General features: G+C 36.3%; 1 protein-coding gene across 5 annotated transcripts; it reads left to right on the plus strand.

Annotated features, from left to right (window-relative positions):
• The first annotated feature begins 23,563 nt into the window (after positions 1-23,563).
• Positions 23,564-27,917, plus strand: LOC306844023 (KATNB1-like protein 1). 5 transcript variants are annotated; one of them, XM_079375849.1, is made up of 10 exons: positions 23,564-23,862; positions 24,902-25,029; positions 25,635-25,672; positions 25,770-26,046; positions 26,259-26,374; positions 26,642-26,692; positions 26,807-26,896; positions 27,000-27,104; positions 27,198-27,291; positions 27,379-27,917. In XM_079375849.1, exons 2-10 carry the CDS (start codon positions 24,913-24,915, stop codon positions 27,409-27,411), a joined length of 921 nt encoding a protein of 306 aa, XP_079231975.1. In that variant the 5' UTR covers positions 23,564-23,862; positions 24,902-24,912; the 3' UTR covers positions 27,412-27,917. The 5 variants fall into 5 exon arrangements, with proteins under 5 accessions (XP_079231975.1, XP_079231972.1, XP_079231973.1 ...); XM_079375846.1 differs by having other exon boundaries at positions 23,720-23,862; positions 26,792-26,896; positions 27,195-27,291; XM_079375847.1 differs by having other exon boundaries at positions 23,720-23,862; positions 26,792-26,896.
• Positions 27,918-27,933: the final 16 nt, after the last annotated feature.

Genomic DNA, 27,933 nt, shown 5'->3' on the forward strand with positions numbered 1-27,933 from the left:
GGGAGGTATGACTGTTTCGATTGGTTGTCCTGCCAAAATGTACTGCCAGGAAAGGATTTGTGTGTATAATTAAAATCTTTCCAGATTGTAGCGCTGCACAAACCTACAAGAGCCTGAAGAGTTTACATCATATGGATCAAAACCTAACATGCAAAAAACTCTATCCGATATGTCTTTTTTGAGGACCTGCCAGGGTTTTTTCATCTCTTCCAACTCCTTAAATGATGTACGACATTGTGATTGTTCTGTGTGCGTTTCAGTCTTGTTTTGACTTTTTCAGACTTTGAATTGCGTTAAAAAATACTTTCATTCTCAAATAATTATTCCTACCTACATAGATGTTTTGTTATTTGAAGATACATCTAAAGAGACATGAAATCCCAGGCTTAAGTTTAACACGCAAGCACTGCATTCCAGCAAAGGTTGACGGTCCCAAACGAATTCATTATATCACCTGATCTTGTTCTGTTGAAACAGCTTGGACCCTCATATCGCACATACTTCCAGTTTTACTCCCGTTTGAGGCCTGTGGGTGCCTCTTTAATCTGTGACCTCGCCATAGACCTCATGTAAGATTGACTTCCCTCTCTTCCCTTTTCTCCAGGCATTCAGACGAGTCTCTGTGAGTGTCAGGTCGTGTATACCTCAGCTGCTCTGTGGGCAAGACAAGCAGATCCCTGTTGACACTTGCAGTAGTCAATGGATTCAAGCTGACAGTCTAATGTGCTGGATTAATGCGTGCACTGGGATAAAAGTATGGACAGATGGATGGATGCATGATGCTAGGGGTGTATAAGTATAAAGATTTTGTCTTAAGTTCCCCATCTTCCTGCATGCGTCTTGCATGTATTGTAGAATCCTTTATACATTTCTTATGATGGGCTTGTATGGTAGACCATGCTACATAAAAAAAACTACACTGTAAAAGTGGTTTTCTTACCTGGTGTTTTTGTCTTGATTTCCGTTATGAATATATTTTAAAAAATGACTCAATAAGTCTTCTTTTCTGAAAAAAAGAATCAATATTAAGCAATAATCAAAAACAAGAACAAAAATATGTCAGTGAGTTAAGAAAAATTATCTTTTTCCCCTTTTAAATGAAGTTATCTGTCAATGGGATAAAACAAATCTCGTTGACAGATATATTTCTTGTTTTAAGCATAAACTCAATTTTGATATTTCTCAGAAAATGTGTGAATATCTTAAGTATTTTTTCTTCTCTATTTGCATCTCTTAAATTAAGAATGTTTAAATTTGTACTGGAAAACAAAAAAGCAGTAAAAAAAAAAAAACTTTTGTGGTGTATTCGAGTAGTGAGTGTATTTACAGTATCTCTATTTCCTTAGTACTTTTTTTAGTCATTTGACAGAATTTGATAGCATAGTATTTTTATAGCATTTATACACTTTAGATACATATAGGACAATTAATTTGTACTATGATTTCTTTTTCTTTTTTTAATTATTTAAAATATCATAAAAAAAACATTTACATTCTTCTTCAACAAATCATGGTTCAAATTACAGATTCGGAATTTGTATAAATTTTTTGTATTCTTAGCGCATCTTGTTCGTTGTTTACATCTAGAACATTTCGATGTGACATATAGAGAGTGAATTTCTTGTTTGTCATCCAACAGCTACAGATTTCTTAAGAGGATTTGTCAGGAGCATAGTTTTACTGCCGGCCAAGGTTTTCCTCAGCAGTGACGTCTGACCCAAAGGTTCAACGATGCAACAATTTGCGAAGGTGGCAAAATCATGTCTTTGATTTCACTCTCCCCTGCAGTCTATGGGAGCTTCATGGTCTCAGTTCAGTAAGTGGATGGGAACAAGTCTCCCCTTGTGCCTGGCTGCAGCTTTGAACAGTCTCAGTCTCCTACAGACAGTGCCAGAGCAAAGGAGGTGCCAGTCACCCTGACCCGTCTGGCTGATGAAAGTGATGACCACATGCCAAGCGACACTTCCAAACATTGTATTATTGGAAAACGCTGGCTCCTAATAGCTGTAGCACAGTCCTGAAAAGCAGGCACTTAGAAAAACCATAAACCAGAGCTACAAAATACAACATAAAAAAGGATTTATGAGAGCCCTTTGAGTTATTATGAATATGCATATGAAATTAAAAACTAAATAAATATGTAGTAAGCTTAAAATCATGATGTGATCTTTCCATATAGACCTCACTGTTGGGGGTTTTCCTTGATAGTTTTGGAGACTTTAAGGAGCAGGGAGGACACCCTGTTGCATTACTCCCTTAGTAAGAACTGGCAACAGTTCAGGATCTCACACACCAGGAAACAGCTTCAAAGACTTTAGCTTACAGTGAATTAACTGAGGTAAGTGCACTGTAATCCTCACTAAATAATCACTGTCTGTGTCAAAATGGCAGAATAATGGGCCATTAAAACATCCTTCCTCTATTAAAACATACATTTGATGATCTTAAACCATTTACATCCTGTAGTCTTGAAATTACCAAAATGGGGAGGAAACTTGGATTTTAATTTGTGTTCTGAAGATGAACAAAGTTCTTGCAGGTTTGGAACGACATGAGGGTGAGTAATTAATGACAGATGTTTTTGGATGAACTGTTCTTTTAAAGTCTCCCTGTTGTGACTTTTTTCTCACTATACGACTTTATATTTAATGCTTGCAACTTTCTCACAATTTTGATGCTATATCTCAAAACGTGACTTTATATCTTACTTTTCTCGTAATTGTGCCATTTTATTGTAAGTTTGATTTAATATTTCACAGTTGTGATTATCTCACAATGTGATTTTGCTTTTCCTAATTGTGAGAAATCTTGTTTATTATGCTTAAGTAGTGTTAAAAATACATATATTTCAGTTTGGTCCAACCAATGTGCATATGCACTCCCAAGTTTGCAGTCATCCAAAAGTCTGAGACCACTAATTCCAGGTTTGAGTAGAGTTTTAAATCCATGATTTTCTCAATGTGGTCTCAATCTACTGGTGGTAGGAAAGTGACATTATGAACGTGTTGTTAAAGCCTAACGGATTAATAAATTGTACCGTAATTATGCATGATTGCTTTTCATTAGCATCAGACTTCAGAACAGTCAGCACGCTTTTCCTGACCTCTCTCTACAGAGAACACATACATAATCAGCTTCTGCTGGCCTTTTCACTATATCACTATGTCCTGCCATGCATATGACTCCCATTGTGGGAATCTTACTAATGCATAGAACCTATAAGCATTTTTTTATTATTATTATTAATGAGAGATTATGTTTATGAGGATTGCGTGCTTTTACACAGAGTTCTTTCCTGTTGCATGTCAGTCACTCCCACCCAACAGCTCAATGAGGTGTTAATGCAGCAGTTGATCTGATCGGACTGGGGACCTTTCAGAAGCTCTGAGTCTGAGGCCCAGTGGGGTGGTGATGTTTTTATATTTTGTTGGGTTTCATATGTCAAAAACTTTAGTAACACTCTTTCGGGATAAAGCCACGTCATTGTGGAGAGGACACTATTAGGTACACTGTGAGTACAAAGAATTACCTTGTTGTTGCCCCTGCATTTTATTACTTCTTGCACTAAATTCTTTACCTTCTTGTGGTGTTGATGGGATATACTCGAAAGCACTGTGGTACACTATGAAATCACTGGTTTCCTTCTCATGCAGCCCCAACGGTTGAGGTACATAAGTGGCATTTGTGTGTGAATACATAGTTTAGAATACATTTGCACTTTTATTTATTCACCCTCATGTTGATCCAAACCTGAAAGAAGACTAGGACTGTCGAGGATCAAAATGACAAAAAAGGATCATAAACATCATAAAAGTGCTCTGTATGATTTGTGTGTTACTGTAAGTGTTTTGAACCCATACTACCATCAACCTCCATTTTGTCATTCAGTAAAACGATTTTTAAAAATCTCCGCAAAGAGTCTGTAATGAAAAGACCCATTCATATAACTATAAAAATATCTATAAAGTTATAATTCAAATTATATTGAAATAGAGAAGTTCACACAACAACTATAACAATATAGACGAACAAGACTGTTGGAATCACATTCAAAACCTTCATAATTTGTTCCAGCTGATGAATGAAAAAACAGTGACAGCCAATCAGAATCCATCCAACTTTAAAATGCTTGAGCATTTAAAGAGGTGCATAACATACAGTAACTGCAGTGTGCTTGTAATAAACAGAAAGTTATTGTGCATTTGGACGCTAATATACATTGGTATAGTTATAGTTACTGTTCTTGGTGTGAATGGGCATTCACACCACAGAGAAATGCAATGTTTCTTGCAATGTTTAACTACAAGAGCTTCTCTGCACTGCAGCCGGTGTTCAGTATGCAAATATTTATTCCTTGTAAACCTAAAAAAAATCTGTACTTTATTGTGAATTCCCATAAAGGAAGCTCTCCAGCCTGTTTTGTCAAAGGTCATGCTCTGAATGTTTGTTCACACATTACTTACTGTCATTCCTCACACAGATTAATGACATTGTTCACAAGGCCTAATCATTGCAGTGCTAAACACTCTGGCTGAATACTCTCACCTTAAATATTAATATTTTATTTTTTTATTGCATTTTTTATAATTAGTTACTTTTTTATTTTTTATTTTGCAGGCCACTGGATGCAAGAGACTTTTTTTTCTTACCAAGAGTTTTGTTTTTTATGTTATCTTTATGCCAATTATGTGTATTGATTGATTTTTAATATATATATATATTGTCAAGAGTTTGTTTTGTTTTGCCCTTATTTGGTTTTTCTTATTCCTGTCCCCATTCAGTTAATTTAGTACCAGCCATGTCTGATCTGTTTCCAGGTGTGTCTCGTTTTCCCCTTTAGTTCTGTCTATTTATAGTGTGTTCTGCCCCATGTTTCTTGTCTATTGTTATGTCTTCACCCCGCTTGATGTGTGTTCTCTTGGTATTTTGGATGAATAAATACTGTTTGTTAGAAGATTCTCTGTCTCCTCGCTCCTTCGTCCCCGCGCAGCCTGAACTATATATATATACTGTGTGTGTGTGTATATATATATATATATAATATATATGTGTTTTTCAAAAGTCCCCTTGAGCCTCATTCTCTGTGGTGCCCTTTGAAAGCTGTGGCTGAGTGAAACCACAGGCTAGTTGTCTGTTAGATAACTGTGGGCTAAAGAGATGCACACTTTCAAAATCATCATGCTGCTTTATGCGCTGGTGAACCTCTTCATTTAATAAGTCAAACACATTTCCATGCTGCTCAATCAAAAGAGCGAGATTCATTTGAAGCCAAAGTTCAAAAGTTTCCACCTCAGAGTGGAATCAGATGCTTCTCTGAGCAAAATACTTCAGGTGGGGGACACTCGACCATGTTATTTCCAAAAGCCAAGAAGCAAAGAGTCATCTAATATGTCGAGGGTGGCTCTGAATGTGGCTAACAATGTTGGCAGAAGGGCAGAACCTAAACCCAAGGTCTAGTCTCAACCACAAAAGTCAAACACGGACTAAAATAACACCACCTAACAGTGCAAAATCAGACACCACTTTCTGGCACCATGGGAGCCCCTGTGTTCTCAGATTCACTCATCGAGGCCAATTGACCCACCCAGTTGGCAGCGAAGGTGATATGTTGGACCTGTTGGTGTATCTGTGTTATGGAGAAAGAAAATGAAAGGGAAATATACAATGGCACAAGATGGGCCCCATTGCGTAGCTGCTGGACAGAAATGAAATGTCTAAGTTCAGGGTTGTTGTTTTTTAGCACAGTGGCCAACAGTGAGAGGTATTGTGCAAGGAAACGTCACCAGTCTAAGCAGAAAGTTCAAAACCCCATTGCTTCTTGCCTGATAAAGCAAAATAATTCAGCAATGCAGTAACAATATGGTACTCGTTCATAGTGATATTGTTAGGGTCAATGACATGATGACTTTTTGCCCTATATAATTATGTATTAAAAATATTAAAATGCTATTCATGCATGTAATGAATACATCATTAGCATGTTTTTAATTTCTGAATTTAAATTGAATAAAGTGGTTACACTTTTGTAACGGGGCTAACGAGACGTGAGACGTGCGGATCCAAGTGCAAGCTTTTATTTATAAACAGTCAATAAACAGGCAGGGTCAAACAACGGCAAACAGGTATGGTACAGGCAAGACACAAATCAATCCTAGGGCTAGCAAGAGTCGACGATCGGTGAACAATATCCAACAGGGCAAGGCAGAGAGATAATCCAGTTATACGAGCAGTAGTCCAAGAGAGGTGCAAACAGAGTACAAACGGCAAGGCAAAGGGTAAATCCAGGAAACACAGGCAAGAAAAACACTAGAAAAACACACAAGGCAAGACTATGACAACAAAGTGGGTTCTGTATCGCAGCTAAAACTAGGAGAGTTATAAATGCAGAACAATACTGGAACTAAACAGAAAAACACAGAATGGCTCGGTAAGGCAGCTAACACTAAGGGAGTGATAAACGCAATACAATACTCGGCGATCACAGAGAGGAAGTCCAAGGCTTATAAAGTGTGTGTGATTGTGTAATCAGTGAAATCAGCTGTGTGTGTCGTCAGTGCAATGGATGATGGGAACTGTAGTCCAATGGTGAAGTGCCAGTAGTGTAGCGTAGTGCAAGAGTCCATGCAGTGAGCGAGTGATCTCTGGTGGTGAGCGAATGCAAGTTCATGGCCAGGATTCTGACAACTTTACAATGAGGTTCCGTTTGTTAACATAAGTTTAACTATATTTGTTATGATAAACTAACAATTAAAAATACTTCTACAGCAGCTATTAATGTCAGTTAATGTTAATTTACTAATTCATTTACTAATGCATTATTAAAATCAAAAGTTGTATCTTTTAATATTATTGAATGGACCTGAACTAACATGAACTAACTTTTTAATAATTTTGTTAACTAGCATTAATGAAGATTAATAAATACTGAAGCAAATATATAGCTCACTATTAACATTAGTTAATGCATTAACTAATTGGACGTTATTGTATTGTGTTACCAATAAAGTAAAAATAAATAAATAAAATAAAAGATGAAGAAATACCTATTAAGGGAGTAAAATTCCTGAAAATTGTTTTCATTATAATTTCATTATTTTTTTCATTCTTCTGAAATATTTGTACATCAGTAGTCATCCTGTTTACTTCACATTCGGTTGGCTCCACAGCTGGTGGGATGGCTTTTGAAAGAGATACTCTGAGACACCCGGAGGAACTCTTTGTAGTGGAGTTTCCCCAACACTGTGGCACGTTGAGAACGAAGATGATGAGGATGAGTGCTTGGATTGATGGGATTCCAAAACAGCACTTGAAAGAGAGCAAAATCTGCAAGCAACATTTTTCCTTTTTACCAAAGCCAGCTCATTAAGACAGACTGAGCTTCCAGGAAGAGTAAGTTTATGGAAGATGGTTTGCTCCTCAATAGAATCTTCTTGATCCCAACTCTATCAAACAACACACATTAGTGGCATCAGGGGAGTTTTCCAGCTGGTGAGAATTCTGGTGTGGCGAAAGATAAGCTAGTTCTAAATGCGGATTTGCCATGTGTAGCTTTCCTACTGTCTGGAATATCTTTTGATGACAGTGTTGTTTCTGGCTAAGCATTTAAGGAGAGGTGTTTATATTTTGCAAGATGACCTGTTTTATCTCCATGGACATGCTTCATCACGCCCACAGTATTAGAGAGGGTTCAGTTTTAGAAATGGCGTATATTTGTTTGTTACTATGGAATTAGTGTTTCTAATGTTTGCTCTCTGTTGTGACATACCTCTTGTCCAAGTCCTGGAGATGAAGAGACATAGAGGAGCGTTCATTATATTTTAAGCAAAATATGTATGGGAAGAGAATAGGATAAACAAGATTATTCATACGCACATCCAACACAAATTATGTATACATTTGCTTAGAGATTAGGAATAGTACAGATTTTTATCTTATTTCATTTTATTAATGTTTTATTAGAGAGGTTTCAGTTTTAGAAATGGCAGTAGTCATCCCAAAGTTGAGAAGTGGTCTAATAAATGAGCTTGGCAAGCATTTCTCCTCAGTCTCTTCCCAGGTCAGGAATCTTGGTGTCATTCTGGACTCTGAACTTTTCTTAACTAAGCAAATTATTACAGTTGTCAAGAACAGTTTTTATCAGTTATGGATTATCTCAAGATTGCAATCATTTTTGTCTTTTAATGACCTGGAGAAGGTCATTCATGCTTTTATGAATCCATTACTGTAATTCATTATATTTGAGTCTTCCTCAGTCATCCATTGCACGCTTATGGTACAAAATGCTGCTGCAAGGCTGTTGACTAGGGCTAAGAAAACTGATCACGTTACACCAGTTTTAGCCTCTCTTCACTGGCTTCCTGTCCATTTTAGAATTAAATTAAAAATTTTGTTGTTTATTTTTAAAGCACTTAATGGTCAAGCCCCATCTTATCTCACAGATCATCTTACTCCACTTTCATCCCCCAGATTTCTAAGATCTTCTGACAGGGAGCTGCACCCCCCCCCCAATAAAGTTTATTCCCAGGCATTTTAATTTGATTCTATCTATGTTTTATTGTTTTACTGTATCATCTGTCTTCCTTATTTTATGCTTATCTTTGACTTTGGTCAAGATAAATGTGCTATATAAATAAACTTTACTTACTTACTTACTAGCATACAGCATTCACACTCAGGTACGGACCGAGCTGAACGGGTGGTCTCGGTCCGCTTCCAAATGAACTCTAGTATGGTTCGTTTAAGGTGTGAATATGACCCGACCTCGATCAACCCAATTGCAGAAATCACGCTCAGAAACCGACTGCTTGCACATGTAGTGCTGTTTTTTCAATAAAAATGCCGTTTTATTAGTGTGTTTTTTTTTCCAATCACTTGTTGTTAAACCACAAAATTAAAAAAATCAACATTGTATTTGGTCCAGACCAAAGCAAGTGAACTAGTGGACATTCCTGGTGTGAATACACCCTAAAAGACAATGCTGTGCAAACTATATTGGATACAGTGGGGATTTCTTTAAGATTGCAAGGGAAGCTTGGCTTCCCCTATAATGTCAAAAATTTAATGGTCAAATATGTACTATTGTGTTAACATTTTATTGACTAAAAATGCGTTAGAACACGTTCATCTCGAAGACGAGTTCGTTCAGAATCAGCTACATATAGCAGGTCGGCTGACTCGATTTCCTTCTCATACATTCCCGTAGCGTCACATTGTATTTCCCTGTTGAAGCCTAGCGTCCATTGACTTCAATGGGGCTGCTTTGAACCGTTTTTTTCAGTGCTTCGAAACTAGACGGTCATTGGATAAATGCTGCGATTATGTCCCGCCCAAAGACGCTCTGCGTGATGATTGGAGGGTCTGTCGAAAGACTGCATCTCCTATTGATTGACAGCGACTGTGTACTATAAAAAGTCGCTGACGCTGAAGCTATTTGAGTTCAGTCCCACAGCGGATTTTGCAAGTGTAGTCGAAAGACAAACTGCTGCAACCTATTTCTTGGTATTTGCTTGGCGAAATTGCTAGCCAATTTTCATCATACATTTCACACAATTATACACCACATTCCTTGTTTCAGTTTAACATAATTGCCACATTTCCTCCGTCAAGTTTAATATCCTTTAGATCGTTTGTTCATTCATTCATTCATACAGTAGGCTAGGCTAGCGTCGTAGGGGTGAACAAGCCAGCTAGCAAACTGCACACGATGGCAGACAGTGCTAATATTGTCGACCTGATTTTGGCAAAGCCATTTGAAAGTCTTCCTTACAAGGAGAAACTTAGAATTAAATAGCAGGGCAGATCAACACCTAAGATTGATTTAGTGCAAAAGATAGGGAAAAGTAACAGGTCTTTTCAGCTCTCCTGGTATGACAAAGTTAGCTGGCTGACTGGAAGTGCTGTGACAAAGAAAATGTACTGCTTGCCATGCCTCTTTATGAAACCATCTCACGGATGTGTTGTTTGGTCAAAGGTGGGGTTTAGAGATCTGTCTAACTTTGACAGAGCATATAAAAGGCATGAAAAGAGCAATGAACATCGTGACGCTTAGTTGGTACGACAGGGTCACAGAGCATTTTCTTGAAAAGGAACGTAGGGCAGAATTTACGTATAAATAAATGGACAATTTTTATGATGTAGGCCGAAAATGAGCTTCCCCTCTTTGAAAGACCAGCAGCCACCACTGATTGGATACAATTTCGCACTACACAAGTGTAACTTTCCATTACGTGATCACTATTGCTTTGTCTTTTATTACAGATGTGTTTTATTTGATATGTACTGAGTATTTATGCGTTTTTAACCTAAATCACAGCGTCGAAGGATGTAGGCTATCAAGCATACACAACTATTAGCCTGTTATAGCAGTGGGTGTTTACTTCCAAGTCTACAATCCACCATGCCTATTAAAATATAGTGTCAGAAAAATAGCCTATTACTTCTACATTGTTTTTTTTATGTAAAAATCTTGATAAAATTATAAGTGCACCTCAAAGAACAGTACAAAATAAAAAGCGAAGGGAGTTCATGACCCCTTTAAATGCATATTTTTCATTGTTACACTTAGGTAAGTTTGACCAAATGAACCATGGTGAATCAGGTCATAATTTCCAATGTTATGAGGTATAAAAGGTATTTTTTAACTGTCATGTAGTATCTATGCCCTTGCACCCAGTTTATGAGGTTGTTGTGTAGCCCTTCTTGAGCCCTCTGCTCAAAATATTTTGTTGCAGGGAGGGGTGAGCTCTGCTTCAGGAGGAATTTGAAATCTGACCTTCAGAGAGGTGAACTGGATACTGTTTCAGACAGTTTATAATCATTTTATCTTAATGTTTGAAGTGTGTAAAAGGCCCAGAAAGTCCAGTTTGGCTAGAGCAGAATAAATTTCAAAGGTTTTTAGAAAAACAATTTTAGAAAAAGTTTGTTTCATCTTTCTGATGTATGTTACTAAACCGTTCTCCTGCTGAATTTTTCTTTCCAGACATGTTTAACACATACGTTTGTATTTGGCCACATTGCTCTTTTGCTGCCAAGAGGATTCCCTCCATTCCACTCATGCTTTGAATGTTTTTATAATTCCTAATCTTATTGGATAGATGCAGCAGTAGAAGGTCAAAGGACAAGGAATTGTTGGTGTTTAAATTTCATGACTTTAAGTCAGTCTCTCTGTAATAACAAAGCTTGGGCTTTGCTGCTTATTAGATACAAGCAGCTTGTATGTGGCAAGTAGCCCTGAAATGTAATGCTTTTATTGGACGTTTCAGATAATGTGCACTACTTATCAAAATTTTGAGGATGGTTAATATTTTATTTTAAAAGAAATTCATATTTTTACTCTGCATGGATGTATTAAATTTATCAACAGTCACAGTAAAGATTAATTAAAGAATCCTGAAAAAATATATATCACGTTTTGACAAACATTAAGTAGCATAATTGTTTTCAACATTGATAATAATAAGAAAAACATCAGTTTCTCACTTGATAGTTCTACTACTTTGTGATTGTGAATTATTGTGTGGTAAGCGATGAAAACAAGGATGCAGTGTCTCCTTTTTATGGACATTTTACAACACATTTACAGGCGGTGTTATCCTGGAACAGCAATAATTACTTATCCGCATCTATATTCATAAATCACACACGCTGACACACACACACACACACACACCCATATCTGTGAGCAGAAGTAGGTCATCTTTCCACACGGTCTGCCTCTTTTCACAGTGTTCTAACATTCAGTAGCTCATTCTACACTTTCCACATTAGATGTTTGTAACTCCACAGGGATTTGTAGCAATGCTGTACTGTTCTGGGAAACAAAAATGCCTTTGAGGTTCAGGCTATTAGCACGTAGCGTGCGACGATTGTTCCCATCACTGTATCGGTCTGAGCTGTGTTTGTTCTAAATTGTGTTTGTGTTTAGGTCCACTTGACAGCTGTTCCATGTCATTAAAGGCCCTTAACTTTGAATAGCAAATATAAATGCTACAGTCCATGCCAACCCTTTACAATGTATTACAATGAAGTAATGAAACACTCTAACCCTATCCTACGCTTCAGAACATTGTGTAAACCTTGGCAGACTCTGCATGAACGTGACCGAGTATCTGCAGCCACAACACAGCTGTAGAGGTCCGGTCCATCTGCACAAAATATGTAATTAAGTTAAGCATCAAGTTAGGTAGGCATAATCATTCAATTGGTGTCATTATCATTAAGAATGTACATAAAGCATTTCAGTGTTGCCTCCACTCAAATGAAAATGGTCCTTTTCTTGGGAAATCTGGAGGTAGCAGCTGCTCTGAGAAGTCAGTGACTAGAATTTGTCAAAATGAGAAACCTCTTCTGTTTGGAACGACAATGCAAGTCAGTTCTGAAGTCTCTGGTTGAGCTGTAAACGCAGTACAGTAAACATGTGTCTATCCTCTACAGACTAGACATGATGAATAATGTACAGGCTCAGACAGATTCTACAGACTTTTTTTGTGTTAACCAGAGCTGACAGTTGCAGGCTCAGGTGTGAACTGTAACGCTAATTATAAACACAGATTTTTAACAAGAATTAGTAACACTTACATTATATGCCATCAAAGACTTATAGACTTAAGACTTAAGACATCTTATGTGAATACAGTATTTTATACAGTATACACTCACACACCAAACAAAAATTCTCTTTTTTTTTTTTTTTTAAAGAGGTTGTTTGTGTTCACCAGGGCTACAATTATTTACTCAGAAATGCTGTATATTTAACAGTAATATTTTTAAAGGAACGCTCATTTTGCAACTTCCCAAGAGTTAAACAGTTGAGTTTTACCGTTTTCGAATCCATTCAGTCGATCTCCAGGTCTGGCGGTAGCACTTTTAGCTTAGCTTAGCATAGATAACTGAATCTGATTAGACCGTTAGCATATAGCTCAGAAATGACCAAAGAGTTTCCATCAGTGTTGCCAGATTGGATGGACGATTTCCAGCCCAAAAGCTCACAAAAACCCACCCAAAAACCGCCCAAATTTTAACTGTCAAAATAATGTGATAGAATGTAAATCAGGGTTGATAAGCCATTTTTAACTCCTTATAACGAAATAATGACGACAAAATAATATAAATATAATGCTATAGAGATAAATTTCCCATGGATCAAATCGGGGCAGATACATTAAAGAGAACAACCAAATATGATTAAAATATGCAAGCAGACACTGTCAAAACGGCAATCAAGAAATTAACCGATACCCTCGAAAAACACATGCATCATTTTCAATGTCAACAGTCAGAATTTACATTTTAAAAAGTGCCCAATATAAGTGATCAGAATGAGCAAGATAATTATAGGTATTTTACACTTGTTCATGCACACACCATGACAGTCAAAACTGCGTCATTCTGTATGATAATCTGACAATAAAAAAAAATTACATCAATAATGCTCTTACTTTCGTTTTGCTCTATAATTTCACACAGAACTTTCGTGAAGTTCATATTGAACATAATATAGAATTTTTCAGTCAAAACTAACAAGTCCAGCATCTTTAAAGGATATACCAATCTGGACCGTTTAAAAGATAAAAGACAGGATCGTATAGATATAAATAGATTTTGATTAAATAATTTAACTGTGCTCTGATTTCGGAGTTGCAGTGATAAAGCCTTCATGTCATATCAACAGGTGTAATTCACGTTTTGAGAGTTAAAACACTCTCCACTCTTTACCATAGAATTTATATATAGGCATTATGGTCACTTACAGTTATAGATTCAAAATATATATCAAAATATATGTTTTGAAAACAGCCAAACTGACCTAAAACCAGCCCAAATTTTGTCCATCCCCCCAAGCCAATATTTACAATCAAATTCAAAACCGCCCAACTGGTTTCGATATTACCTAGCTGGGGACTACTTTCAGGCGCTGCGTAATGTCATTGCGCCTGCTGCACCCGTGGTACGCCAGCGAAGTCCCTTGATTATTACGCCGGAATGAGAGTATAGTTCCTAGCCATATCGACCTAGCAAATCGCAACTTTTCATTTTCCGTCAGTTTTAGTACACGATGTAACTACAGAAGAGTCAGTTTTTAAATAGGAAAAATATTGAAACTCTTTGGTCATTTTTGAGCGAGATGCTAACGGTCTAATCAGATTCAATGATCTATGCTAAGCTAAGCTAAAAGTGCTACCGCCAGACACTGAGATCGGCTGAATGGATTCAAAAACGGTAAAACTCAACTGTTTAACTCTTGGAAGTTGGAAAATGAGCTATTTTCAAAAAAGTGGAGTGTTCCGATTCAAAGTAAGTTTTTGCATTTTAATATATTTAATATATAATTTATTCTTGTGATGGCAAAGCTGAATTTTCTGCAGCCATTACTCAAGTTTTAAATGTCACATCATTCTAATATGATTTGGTGCTCAGTAAATATTTATTATTATTATCAATGTTGAAAACAGTTGTGCTGCTTAATATATTTGTGAAAACTGTGACACATTTTTTTGATGACTAGAAAGTCTGAAAACAGCATATATTTGAAATGGAAATCTTTTGTAAAATTATATATGTCTGTACTGTCACTGTTGATAGATTTAATAAAAGTAAGAATAAAAGTATAAATTCCTCCCTCCCCCCCAAAAGAATTAAACATTGCATGTATGAGGGTCCAAGTTTACGTCTCTGTGTAATCAGAATGGAATAAGCCAACAGCTTCCACTTTGGCTCTGAGCATGTGTGGGAGTTTAGTGTTAGTCAATATTTGTCCCAGTGTGTGAATTACGTGCATTGCTGTGTTTATATTGCCTCAAACATTAACAAGTAGCTCAAACATTCTGTCGTTACAATATTTTCCCATGCGCCTGTTTGTCTATCCGCCTTGATCACATTAACCTCAATTACAGACATGAAGGAAAATGGCTTGATTGTGCTGATCAAAATCATCTGTTGAAGCTAATTGGAAGTGTTTTGATGTAAATTTGTCACAGTGATGAGAAAAGAATGGTCTTTTAACATATCTTGAAGCATATTTGGACTAAAAGCTGAGGAAGCATGAACAGTTAGTATATGGACAGATGCAAAGGTTTTCTTTGTGCATGACAGCAGATTTTGTTGTTTTTCAGGGTACTTTTGTTGAGTATGTTCCAGTGTCAGGCTGCACGTGATCACTTGACAAGATCCTTCTCTCCTCTCATGGATAATCAAACAAAACAGTGTATGGAAACTCTCATTCAAACAATAGCAGCAGTAGCTCTTCATCTTCAATGACTGTTGGTTCATGTCCCTGTTTGAACTTCAGAATTTTGTGGAAACTCTCAGAGAACATGGACATATTTAACGATGACAGAATGACAGAGCTTGATCATATTTAAGCTAAAGTAGCTACTTCAGAGAGATTTTTGGAAAGCAAAATTTGTCAGCCTTTGCTGCCTTCAAGTGAACCTAGAAAGCCAAGTCATTTTTTTATCACCTCAGTGAACAATTTACAGTAATTTTACTCAACCTAAATGATGTTTGTTGTATCATAAACAGAACTCTTATTTTGACTAGTATAAAGGAATAGTTTGTCCAAAAATGACAGTTCTGTCATTGTTTACTCACCCTACACTTTCAATCCAAACCTGTATGTCTTTGTTTCTTCATTGGAACATAAAAGATATTTGACACATTTCTAAGTGTTCTTTGTCCATAATGGAATACAATGGCAACCAAAAAGTGTTTAGATACCAGTATTCTTCAAAAAGTCATACAGGTTTAGAACAACAAGAGTACATGAGGAACTGTCTCTTTAATATCCACAATTATTATTCTAGTCTGAAAAGTGTTAAAACTTCTGTTTGAAATGTTTACATTGCCCAGATGTCTCCTTTGTTCTGCTAGGCAGATGAGAACAACCAACAAAAAATACTGCAGAACTGTGATTCTGGTCCTCATCTATTGGAAGTTCTGAACTTCAAGGCTTATTCTCACTCTGTCACTTTGGTTTCTGTATGAAATATGACAGTGATGTCATGAGCACTGAGCCAAAATGTGACTCAGTGCCTGGATGCCAATGAAAAAGGAAGAACAGATGAACTGATGCTGGGCTAGAGTCTCGCTGCTTAGCGTGTGGCCTCAGGGCTTGTTGACAATTTGGTGGCCCTTTATAAATCTGCTATGGATTTATTGGTCTGAATGTGTCTGAAATTCTGAAAGTACGCCCAGAGAGATTCTGGTATCACTCAGACTACAGCTGGATCGTGTGTGCAGTCGTCGTGACTCCTATAACCATGTGGTAAAGATTTCATGACATTGACCCTTTTAACCAACCTACACACAATATACAAGGTGGAAAAAGTTGTCCTTTATGTTTCTGATAACAATTTTTGACTGTTTTATAATTGTTTCTGTAGCTAAATGGATAAAGCAGAGCACTAATATCACTGAAGTCATGGGTTTGATTCCCAGAGAACACACTGACTTTGAAAATGTATATTGAATTAAGTTGCTTTAGTTAAATGTGTCTTCCAAATTCACAAATGTAAAGCGCTTAAGTCAATTAGCATTCTTAGCTCATCTGATATCACACTCCTAAGGCCTTGCTGCATCATGCGTCAAAGAGTGGACAGCAAAAAGCCAAATGGAAACTATTTTCTCTTAAGTTTGTGGTCAATGTAATTTGTTGTGAAAAAAGCACACTAGCACGATCATATGACAATGTGCAGCTGTTTTATGTCAGGGTCCTCTGAGGAACTTTGGCACAGTCAGGAAGTAACCCATCATGTGAAAATCTACAGTACATTATCGATTCAATACACAAAGGAAACCGTACATAAAACAGAACAGCCTGTGTAATACATATGCAAATCTGACCCTAATTCAGAATGCTGGCATATGTGCTATTTGGCCAGACTCTTGTGTTTAGGTCGCTCAAAAAGATGAAAGAAAGAAAGCATATTTTGTATTAGATGCCATTCAAAGAGCTATACAAGCGTTAAAGGGATAGTTCACTCAAAAATGAAAATTCTGCCATCATTTATGGCCCATTCACACAAAGGGTGATAGTAATGATAAACATATAAAAAGTGTATAACTTTAATATGAGACGAAAACGTCCATACTACAACTATTGAAAACAGATAGCTACAGAACAATATAGTTGGAATCACATTCAGACAAAAAAATATATATATGATGAACAATAAAAGATTGACGGCAATACGAGTTGGTGGACTAAATTATGCTTAAGGCCTGTTAACGCCAAGAATAACTATAAAAATAACTACAACAATAAATATATTTGTGTCCACACCAACATAAGAACTACTGCATATGCTCAAGTTCCTTCAAATCGGGTAGATTCTGATTGTCAATGTTTTTATTGTTTGTCAAATGGAAAAAAAAAAAAAAACGTTTTGAAAGTGATTTTAAGTGATTTCGTCACATTGAGTGGTATAAAGTTGCAATAACCTTTTATTTATTTTCATGGCAGTGTTCATACATTACTTATTGCTGCATTAAAACAATGTTGATCAATCTCTTTCAGGCGAGGTAAGTCTAGGCACATGCTTCCTGCAGAGGCAGGTTTCAGTCCATGGGTACCATTAAGATGAAATCATTGCTGCTGCAAGTTGGCAGATGAACTCTAAATTTGCAGTCAAATCTCATCCACCATGCGAAATATCATCTTACCTCCCTGCAGAGAGGAGAGAGTCCGGCCAGCCTGTCAATCTTCTCCTGCCCAGCAAAACCTGGCTGAAAAACAACACAGACTGTTTTCTTTCTCTCAATGCTGTTTTTCTAGCACGTCCTCCTTGAATTTCATCACACTGCATTGTATTGTCTGGTCTTAGCTCGTATGTGTGTTTATTTATTTAGACGTGCAGAGAGTTGTATGATTTTGAAAGAGCTGATCACATCCTCAAAGTTTTTTTTCAGACCTCGATCACGCTAACAAGTCAAAACTGATTTAAGGACCATGGATCATATTTGTAAAAACATGTCTTGATTAATGCCTTTTGTTTTACCTACTATGAAGTTCTAAATCCAAATTATTATTTTTTTCCTTTGGAACACAAAAGATTAATTGTTGTAAAATATTTTACCCACAATTTTCAGTATAATATAAGTGATGGATGATGGATGATGTCAAGTTTAAAAATGAGAAACAAAGCACTAAAAAAGTCCTTTAACATTTTTATAGTGGAAAACGCTTCTTTAGATTATTAAAATGGTCTTGAAAAATGGTTCTTATATGGAATGTGCACTGAAGGGTTCCTTTTTTAAACTTTTATTTTTAAGAGAGTTTGCTATTTATGTGCTATACCATATATTGCTGTATAAATCTTCTGAAGATATATGCCATTTAGCCAGACAGGATGCCAGTTGAAGTAAATATTGTTCTTATTTCTTGCTGATTACATGCCTGATATGAACACTAAAGTGTCAGTAATGGTGCACTTACTGAATTAAATATATATAAATGGGAAAAATGTACCCTCTCTGACATTACTGGTAAAGAAATATGGCTTTTTGTTTAGATTTGAATCTGGTTTCTTCTGTTAGGACACCTGTGAGATACGTTTGAACTTTGAGATGTTACTATGTGGATATTATAGAGGAAAACTAAACAGATGCATTGACCATAATCCCATGATTGTATTTATTCTAAACCAGGTTTAATCTCAGGTTAACCAAACAAAGATGAGTTCAGAGGTCAAAGTTTATTTTAGCATGGTCAGATAGACACTAAGACTAATTTGAGGCTTGAATTTGAGGTTCTCTTGTTTAAACAAATTGCAATATGTAAAAATATATATGGTTACGCCACAGAAGAACGTTTGAGATTGAGTTTGACAGCCAATAAATTACAGCACACCCTTATACACTTCCACAGCTTCACATCGCCATCTGCTGGTTGCTTGAAGTGTGGTGTTTTGGAAGCCGTCCAGAAGACAAGACACTCCAAATGAATGATCCTAGATCAGCTTTTGTCAGTTTTGAACATTCTGTACCATCCAGCTAATATATTTATTTTGTCAATGTCAATCCTACAAGTCAGCACAAGGAACCATCCTGTAAATGAGTGAAAATGGGATTTCTTACATAACTGATTCAATTAATAATTAATATGTTACTGTCTCTGGGGTCTAATCTTTCACAGTTTTTGATTTATTTCACATCAGAAGCAGAATCCTTCAGTCCATCAGCCTGATTCCAGTTTTTGTCATTAGAGGTGAAATGAGAGCCATCATACCAAAACCTCAGAGATCTCAACAATCTGATGAAGAGGGGAGCAGATGGTAGCTTGGTGTGTCAAACCTCTCTTTACCATTCATCTAATATGTTACATCAGAGGTGGAGGTCTGCCTAGTCATGCTAATATAAAAGCCAGATTTGATATCCTTAAAACTTTTACAAGCCTGAATTGTTTATAAATCAAATTTCAGTTTGAATGCATACCTGCTGCAAAAGAAATATGAACTGTTACAGCAACTCGGCCTCCGTCAGAGATATTGTATAATCACCTGGAAATATCATATGTGGCTATAACATCTGTAAAACTGAGGGGGAAAGCAGATCCAACAGTCTGTGTCTATGTGCTTACACCCTGTTCATTTATTAAGTGGTAAGATAGACCGGCAGAAGGAAAATAATGCTTTTATTCAGCAAGGATGCATTAAATTGATCAAAGGTATAATATTACAGTCTGAATCTGATGAAAATCTGATTTTTAAAACATTTATATAAAAAAATAAGTTATTTTAAATTGCAACAATTTTTCACAACAGTATTATTTACTGTATTTTTTATCAAATCAATGCAGCTTTGGTGAGCATAACAGACTTCATTCAAAAACATTTATACAGACCCCAGACGTTTGAACGGTAGTGTATATTTGAATCTTTTCACAAATTAATGCTATAAAGCAAATTAAATCTCATATGTCAGTCAAACGTAATTCCAATATTTTGTTTTAAACTAGTGCAGTGAAAAATTAATTAGTTTCCTGTCTGCCATTTTCATTCCAAAAACTATGGAAGACTGTTTATCTTTAGACTTTTTTGGTTAGACTATTTTTACACATTGAAATAGTAGCTATGATTGCAGTCTAATAGTGACTCTTGAAAGAGTAACTATTATTATTATTTTTATTGAAAGGCTTGCGCAACCCAAATAAGGGTGGAACTGGATGGTGAATTTTTGTGGCTGTCTGAATAGGAGTCCTAATGTCGGCTATTTTATACAGTTTTCCCCATCAGTTCAGCAGCTTTTTATTTGAACTGTGGTCAGATTTGTCTTCCATGAGACATTCTTCAAGATCACTGTAAAAACTAAAGGTTCCTGGAGGCACCTTTTGGGGTTCTTCACTTTGCCACACCAGCAGAACCCTCTGTAGAGCCTCTAGGCCCCGTTTTAAAAGGGGTGATTCTCTGAGGAACTTTAACAGTTCCTGGAGGATCCCTTTTATTAAGAATGGTCAGGAACCACCTTGGGTGCTTCGAGGCACCATTTCCTAATTTCAGTTCTTTTATTTTGCAACCCCCCCCCCCCCCCCCCCCCCCCCCCCCCGCCGTTTGTTCTTGCTATTGACATTTTTAATCATTTAACAAATGCATATCAAACATTGTTTATTGATAAACAACAACAATATCCATAGTTTCAAATAATCACCTTAAGTAGTCAATACTGCACATTACAATTCCATTCATGGAAACACAATTACAATTTACGATGCTGATGACTGCTGAAATGCATCATCACAGTCTTGTGAAAAGGGTCCATGATCTCCTCCTGAATGCCCAACAGACACAGCAGAAAAATAGTGCACTTTAGTGTACTTTTAATTGTTTTTCTGTATAATGCTGAACATATAGGCACTCATAGTAAGGTGAAATCATATCGGCAGGTTCGTCAGCAAGTAGCTCCTCACCATCAGGAAAATCTGCAGTGCTGCTCTCACCAAATGGGTCTCCTGTTATTACCACAGTTGTTGTGAGATTGTGTGTAGGCTGTTCATTGAAAAATAGAATGAAATTCAATAACAAAATATTTGCATTTATTCACTTAGTATGTATTCATTTAAAAACAGGAACACCACAAGCAATTTTTTGTCATATTAGTGCACTGATTAATGGTTGTGGACTAATTAAGTACACAATATCTATTACAATAACACACACTGTATATGTAATATGTGTGTGTGTATACAGTATATGTACAGTATATGTATGCACACATGCACTAACTCAGACTTGCCTCATTTAACATATACAGTCCAGCACAGCAGGATCTTCATGTAACAGATAGGACAAGGTTGGATTTCTCAGAAGATAATAAAAGGGGAAAAAAAACTGATAATAAACTATAAATAATTGAATGCTTTAGAAGGGTTTCTGATGTGTATCTGCAATTATTCACTTATTTACACACCTTCAAAGGATGGGGTAGGTCCAGAGAGGTCTTTTTTTTTTTTTTTGGTCAGCCAGCAGCAACTGTCCACTACAGAGCCATATTCATGAAACATATGCAGAACACATTTCTTTATTAACTGCAGAATAAAAAAGAATACATGGATATTTTTTAACTGTTTAATTTAGGTCAGTGTAACAGTGTATATAGGACTGGATTCATATATAATTTTGGATTAGGCCAAACTGAAACACTATTTCAGTTATTTAAAAATACTTGCATTTAGTGCTGCTCAGTGAACCCTTTGAGATTTTAAGAGAACTCAGTATACTGGATGTTCTGAGGAGATTTTCATTTTTTCATTTTATTTTTCATTTTGTCACATAATCTCTGGGTTCTTCCAGATGCTGGTTTTACAAGTAAGATCTTCCAGGGACCACTTCAATGTTAATAGATCTAACAATAACCCTTTTTTTTTTTGAGTTCCTCCAGGAACCTCCAGAGAACTTTGAGGTCTCAGTGTAATGAAATGATGACTCCAGAACCTCAGAACTGGAAACAAAGTGCTTCAAGGATCCCATGAGTTCCTGCATGAAATGGAAAGACTGTCATGTTTCCTCCAGGAACCCTTTTATGAGAAAAAGAGCTTTGGGGCACTTAAAATTCATTTTGAAGTTGTACGGAAAATGATATCTGAGGCACCTTTAGTTTTTACAGTGTATGGCATTGCTTTTCTAGCTTAACTTCAGAAATTATTTTAGAACTGAAAAAAACTGATGAAGAGAACAGAAAAGAACTGATGTGATGCGTGTGTACATTCAAATCCATTTCAGTTCTGTTCATAAATGTTCCTGCATTCATATCAGTCTATACCGGTAGATCCTTCCAAGGTTTCATGAGAATATTCACTGTATTTAAATCAATTGTAAGTGGTTTGGCTGAACTTCACTATCTTAACTGTATTTATTATGTCTGAGTGACAGTAAGAAAACATCGGTGAAAGATAATTCATAACTGAAATTTGCCTTTTGCTTTCACGTGGGATCTGTATGATGTCAACTTCAAACCCCTAAGTGCTTATATCACAGTAATTATATATCACATTACTCCAGTTGGAGCATTTCATGGAGCATTTCATGACCTAATAATCACATCAGCACTACCATGATAGTTGTCGCCCTTGGTAACACCTTTGAACACTTAAGGTCATGAGATGCAAAAGGATGTTACCATTAACAAACATCAATTCAAAAAGATTCTTACTGAAGATTAAAGCACTATTACATTACAATGAAATTATTAATAATTATTAAGTCCTAATATTTGTGATGTTTTTATGTTTTCTGTTCTGCATCAAAGAAAAGGCCAATACTTCAAATTCACAGTGAAACCTACTTAATGTATGTTTTGATGATCTTAAAGGATCTTAAATGATATTTTTATCTAAAGTCAAAGTGTTAGAAACAAGTGTTTGCCAAGTGCTGTACAAGCATAAATAAGACAATATCACAAATAGAATAACAAAAAAAAATGAAATATTATAAAGTACAATAAAAAAATAAATTAAAATAGCATCTCTCACACTGTGTTAAATGCCAGACTATAAAAGTAGGTTTTTAAGCTAGACTTAAAAACAGTAAGTGTTTAGGCCTTTCTAACATGTTTAACAGATTATTCCAAAGTCTAAGGTCCGCCACTGCAAATGCACGGTCACGCCTGCTCTTCAGCCTTACACAAGGGACAACTAACAATAAATGATCAGCGGACCTAAGATGGTATAAGGGCCTAAAGGCTCATGCTTTTTTCCCCAAAGTATTTTAACTGATATATTATTATCAATATATGAAAAAAAATTATAATAATATACAGTATATATATATATATATATATATATATATATATACCGGTATATATTATTTTCATATATCAATGAATTGATGATAATTTATCAGTTATTAATTAACCATGAACTCAAAACAAAAATGTAATTAATTTAATACTCTTTTCTACTAATAAAGAAAAGCCTATATGGTGGGGGACCTTTGAGTCAAAAAAGTTAAGAATCCCTGATTTAAAATGTATGTTAGACTATATTGTGAAGGAACACAGCCAACAAGTGTCCGGCATGCATACCCTGCGTCCCAATATTCATACTATCCATCCTAAATTCTATGTGATAGTAGTTATTTTCAAAATGGACAGATAGGGTGGATAGTATGCACATTTGGGACGCAGGGATGGAGAAACTAGTAAAACGTTTTTTCCAAAGCCAAGCAGTTCCATTAATGCCCCATCAGATGTCGCTAACCCCTCAATCCTCTGGTGCTTCACCCATCCCAGCATTTCAAGTTTGTATTTATTTGAATGGTCCTTCCTTTCCTCTGAAATACACTCAAATTCCCGTTTCTTGGTGGTTGTACATGGAAGCGCTCTTGGATATATAACGCGCTTTAGGATGCGTAGACAACTTTACACAATGTTATGGTGGGTGCTTGCGAAATACGCGAGGTTTGACAGCGTTGTAACGTTACAAGTTATATGTTTTGTACGTGCTAAGTCCTTGTTTGCTATCAGGTGATTAGCCTGACTTGTTTGTTTAGCAACTAGCTATCTGGTGTGTTTTCATCACTTGCTTTGATAGGCACAGGCCAGTGTGAGTAGTGTAGACCAATCAATAGACTTGTCTTTTGCAATTTAGACAAAGATTTTTGACTGTTTGTCAAAGTATAGTTGACTTAATTAGCTCGCCAGTGCTAACAGATCCTAAACCTAAACAGCAGCGTCATATCATTGGAGGCCTCAAGCTCCGACTGACAGATGTCTAGATATTTGCCAGGCATATTATTAGATTGTTAATCTGAAATTTATTAGTTAGGTTTGATTCAAACGATTCATAAATTCATCCTCTTCCCAGCGTAACGTGCTACGTGGTAAGACGGCCGTCTGAAAATTACGAAGCATGTCTTGTGTATTTGGTAACTTAATGAATTATGCGATAGCCTTTCCACTGGCATGATATGAATGTCATGACTTGTGCATAACATGTATAGTATTGTTTACATAGGTTTTGAAACAGCCTTTATGAACTGCTCTTATTCTAGCAAACCCAGAACGTTAGCATATGGTTTGCGTTTGGTCATTTTTTTGGAACCTAACGTTAGTGACTTGTTTTTTTTTGTTTGTTTTTTGGGGGAAACCTATAACATTCTTTAATGGTTATTTTTAGTTATTTGGTTATTTTAGAACCAAAACTACCGTTTACTGACCGTTCTGGGAAGCAAAAAATTGAAAAAGTCAAAATCTGCTACTCTGCCAGACTGTCTAACAATAGCAAAAGCTTTACATTTAAATATTCCATGAAGATCAATTGACTCGTTTTAATACGAATTTGATTATAGTATGATTCTTATCTCCAAAGGAGAAGCTACACAATGGAGGCTTTGAAAAAACAAACCGCAGCTATTTGCTTTAACAACATCATGCATCCTGTGCCGGCTAATGTGTTTTTGCCATTGTATTTTAGAGTCCCTTATTATGGCCACTGGAAGTCATGTTGGAAGTAATGCAGAAGTTCACAGGCTAAAGCAGGCCCAGCCCCATGATCTTCTCAAACGTATGGTTTGTTCTGGAGATGAGAAGAACATGAGGGAGGTGAGTAAAAACGCTTTAAAATAGACAAATTGTGTGTAATGTTTGTGCTGGGTGGGATTAATAGGGGATAATTTTTAGTTTACTAATACAATATTAAGTAAGGGGTCATATGACGATGCTAAAAAGAACATTATTTTGTGTATTTGGTGTAATGCAATGTGTTTACGTGGTTTAAGGTTATAAAACACATCATTTTCCACATGCCCTACATTATTACTGCTCCTCTCTGCCCCATCTTTCTGAAACGCTTCAATTTTTACAAAGACTTTAGTCTTTGCAACTTTACAGATCTTGTATATGCACAAACTGCTTGTAACACTTTAAAGATAAAAGAAAACTTGTAATCGCATCATATGACCCCTTTAATGCTGGAATACACTACACAATTTTTGCCCAGATTTTGCCCCACTATTGCAGTCTGGACATGTCAACACAGAAACCTCATAGTATATGATGGACATATTAGTGTGTGATGATCCTCAGTCATGTAGTGTATGATGGCAACTTTTTCTGTTACCATTTACAAAGTGGGCAAATGTATGATGTCTAGTGTTTTAAAATCTGACAGATTTAAAGTGCTAACTTTAACTGTTGTCTCTTTTCAGGTGGATTATTCACTTAAGGACGAAACCGATCAAGAGAGGTATGTTTTTGGTCCTTAGCAATGCAAACTTAATGACCATATTTCATATTATTCTTTGCTTTTACAAGCCAAGCGTGCATTATTCTACATCCCACAGATTTCCAGTGGGCCGTTGTGTGCACAAATACAGCAAAGCAAAGCGAGCGGTGGTTAGCAAGAAGAAAACGTGTCACTCTGGGGTGGGATCAAGAGCATGTCGGAGATCGCCCACCGCAAGCAGGACATCTGACATGGCAAACAAAGAAAATGAACTTACCTGTGCTGATGACGTGCAGGCTATTCTTTACAGTGACAACTGTGGGTTCCCTGTGAACTCAATAGACGCCTCAAAAATGGCAGGAGCTGGCTCCAAATACAGTGATTATTTCTCTGAGGTCAGATATGCTGCACACTAGTGCTTGTGTTGACTCTATTCTTGTCATTCTAAGCTGAAACATTCCTTTGTTTATTGCTATCCATGATTGGCCACGTGTGATAGTGATATAGTGATCAACCCCTCTATTTCTGCAATAGAAATCATGGCAAAATGGTGATCTGTCATCAAGTTATAATATTTGCACTAACCTAATCATTTGTTGAATTTCAGTTATCAAAGGAGCATGAAGCAATGACTCATGTGCTCTTTGGAAGAAATCTGAGACTGAATGTTGCTTTGACTCTTTGGCGGAAAAACGCAAGTGAACTAGTGGCATACTTGAACAGGTTAGTGTTTTGACAGTAATATTTCACAATATTACTGTTTTTGTGGTATTTTGATCAAATAAAACAATGGGTGAGCATAAGAGTCTCCTTTCAAAAACATTAAAATAAATCTTAGATTAAATTTTTGAACAGTAGTGTAAATATTGCAAGTATCCATGGATTAGTGTGAACAGCATGTTGAATTCTCCTTTTTCTCACATTTTTTGGTATAATTGATGCTTGCAAGTCTACATTTTATGAATACCATGTTAACCAATTTTTCCCCAGAATACAAGACACAGGGGTGCTTGTTGACTGTTTACCTGTTCTTACTAAAAGGTATCCTATTTAAGACCTCTTTTAAATAAAAGTTTAAAAGAAACTTTTAAAATTAAAATAAAATGTTGTAAATTTGATGGATATGTTGTTTCATACCAGTTTGTCCCCCTATAGTCTTCAGGAAGAACAGCCATGTATTTCAGTAGGCTGTTGTGTTGACCTTTTACCACAAGTGAAAGGGATTCTTAACACTAAATATGAAGAGTAAGTATTTTGTCCTGTATTTTTATATGCTATCATTGTTTATTGTCATTATACATTTTGCTCAAGTTTAATTTAATCTTTTAAATGGTTGAATCTTTTCCAGACACCTCATCGTAGCTTTACACTGGGTTCAATCTATCATTAAAAAATGGTGGTCTGAGCTCTCCACAGACAACAAAAGCTTGCATGATGGCTTTTCAAATGATAGGTGCTTCATTTTTATATGAATACTTGGAAATTAAATGACACATCTTGTAAGTGTTAACTGGAAGCTGTAACTGAATATGTTTGCATCCAGCAGGAATGTTCAGGCAATGAAGAAGATGCTTCTTGAACTGTGGGAGGGGAAGAGACACTTAAGCTTGGTTCCAGGAACTGTAGGAGAAACAGCAAAGGTGTTTTATTTTTCCTAGTCAAGTGAATTGCAACTGTTCACAAAAATCAGTCTTGCCTTATTTCCTTTCTCGTCCTCTCTTCCGCAGATTATAGAATCATATGTGTTACAACTGCGCTGATGTATCATTGTAGCACACTGGAGATAACCACTACAAACCCTTGGTGCATTTTAAGCTTTTGATTGGCTTGGAGCTGGTGCATCTGAAGCTCAATAGGCTGTGGTGAATTGGGGACAGATGAACTGAACAATTCAGACACTCCGATTTCAGCACTGGAGGAGGAACTCTTCCTGCAGGCACTGAATGACTGCTTCACATTGAAGTGGACTTGTTTAGGGGTACATAATCAACTCCATGAGACTCTCTGGAATCGGGCAACTCACTGAAGTGCCAAGCAGAAGTTTTAACTGTTGCACGTGTAGTGCTATGGTGTGAAATTGCTTAAGTGGATGTGATTGTGTAAATGTACCTTTATCAGATGTTTTTTCAGTCATGCACTTGAATTACAGGAGTTTTAAGTTATTAGTGTGTTGTTGTCCATTGCCTGATCATGAATGGATGTTTGAGTGTAATGTGTACATAGTGGTTTTTCTTTTAATCAGCTTTCAAATAAATCTACGTAAACTAAATGTTTTTTGAAGT

This window comes from Barbus barbus, assembly GCF_936440315.1.
Source record: "Barbus barbus genome assembly, chromosome: 24".
Lineage (NCBI taxonomy): Eukaryota > Metazoa > Chordata > Actinopteri > Cypriniformes > Cyprinidae > Barbus > Barbus barbus.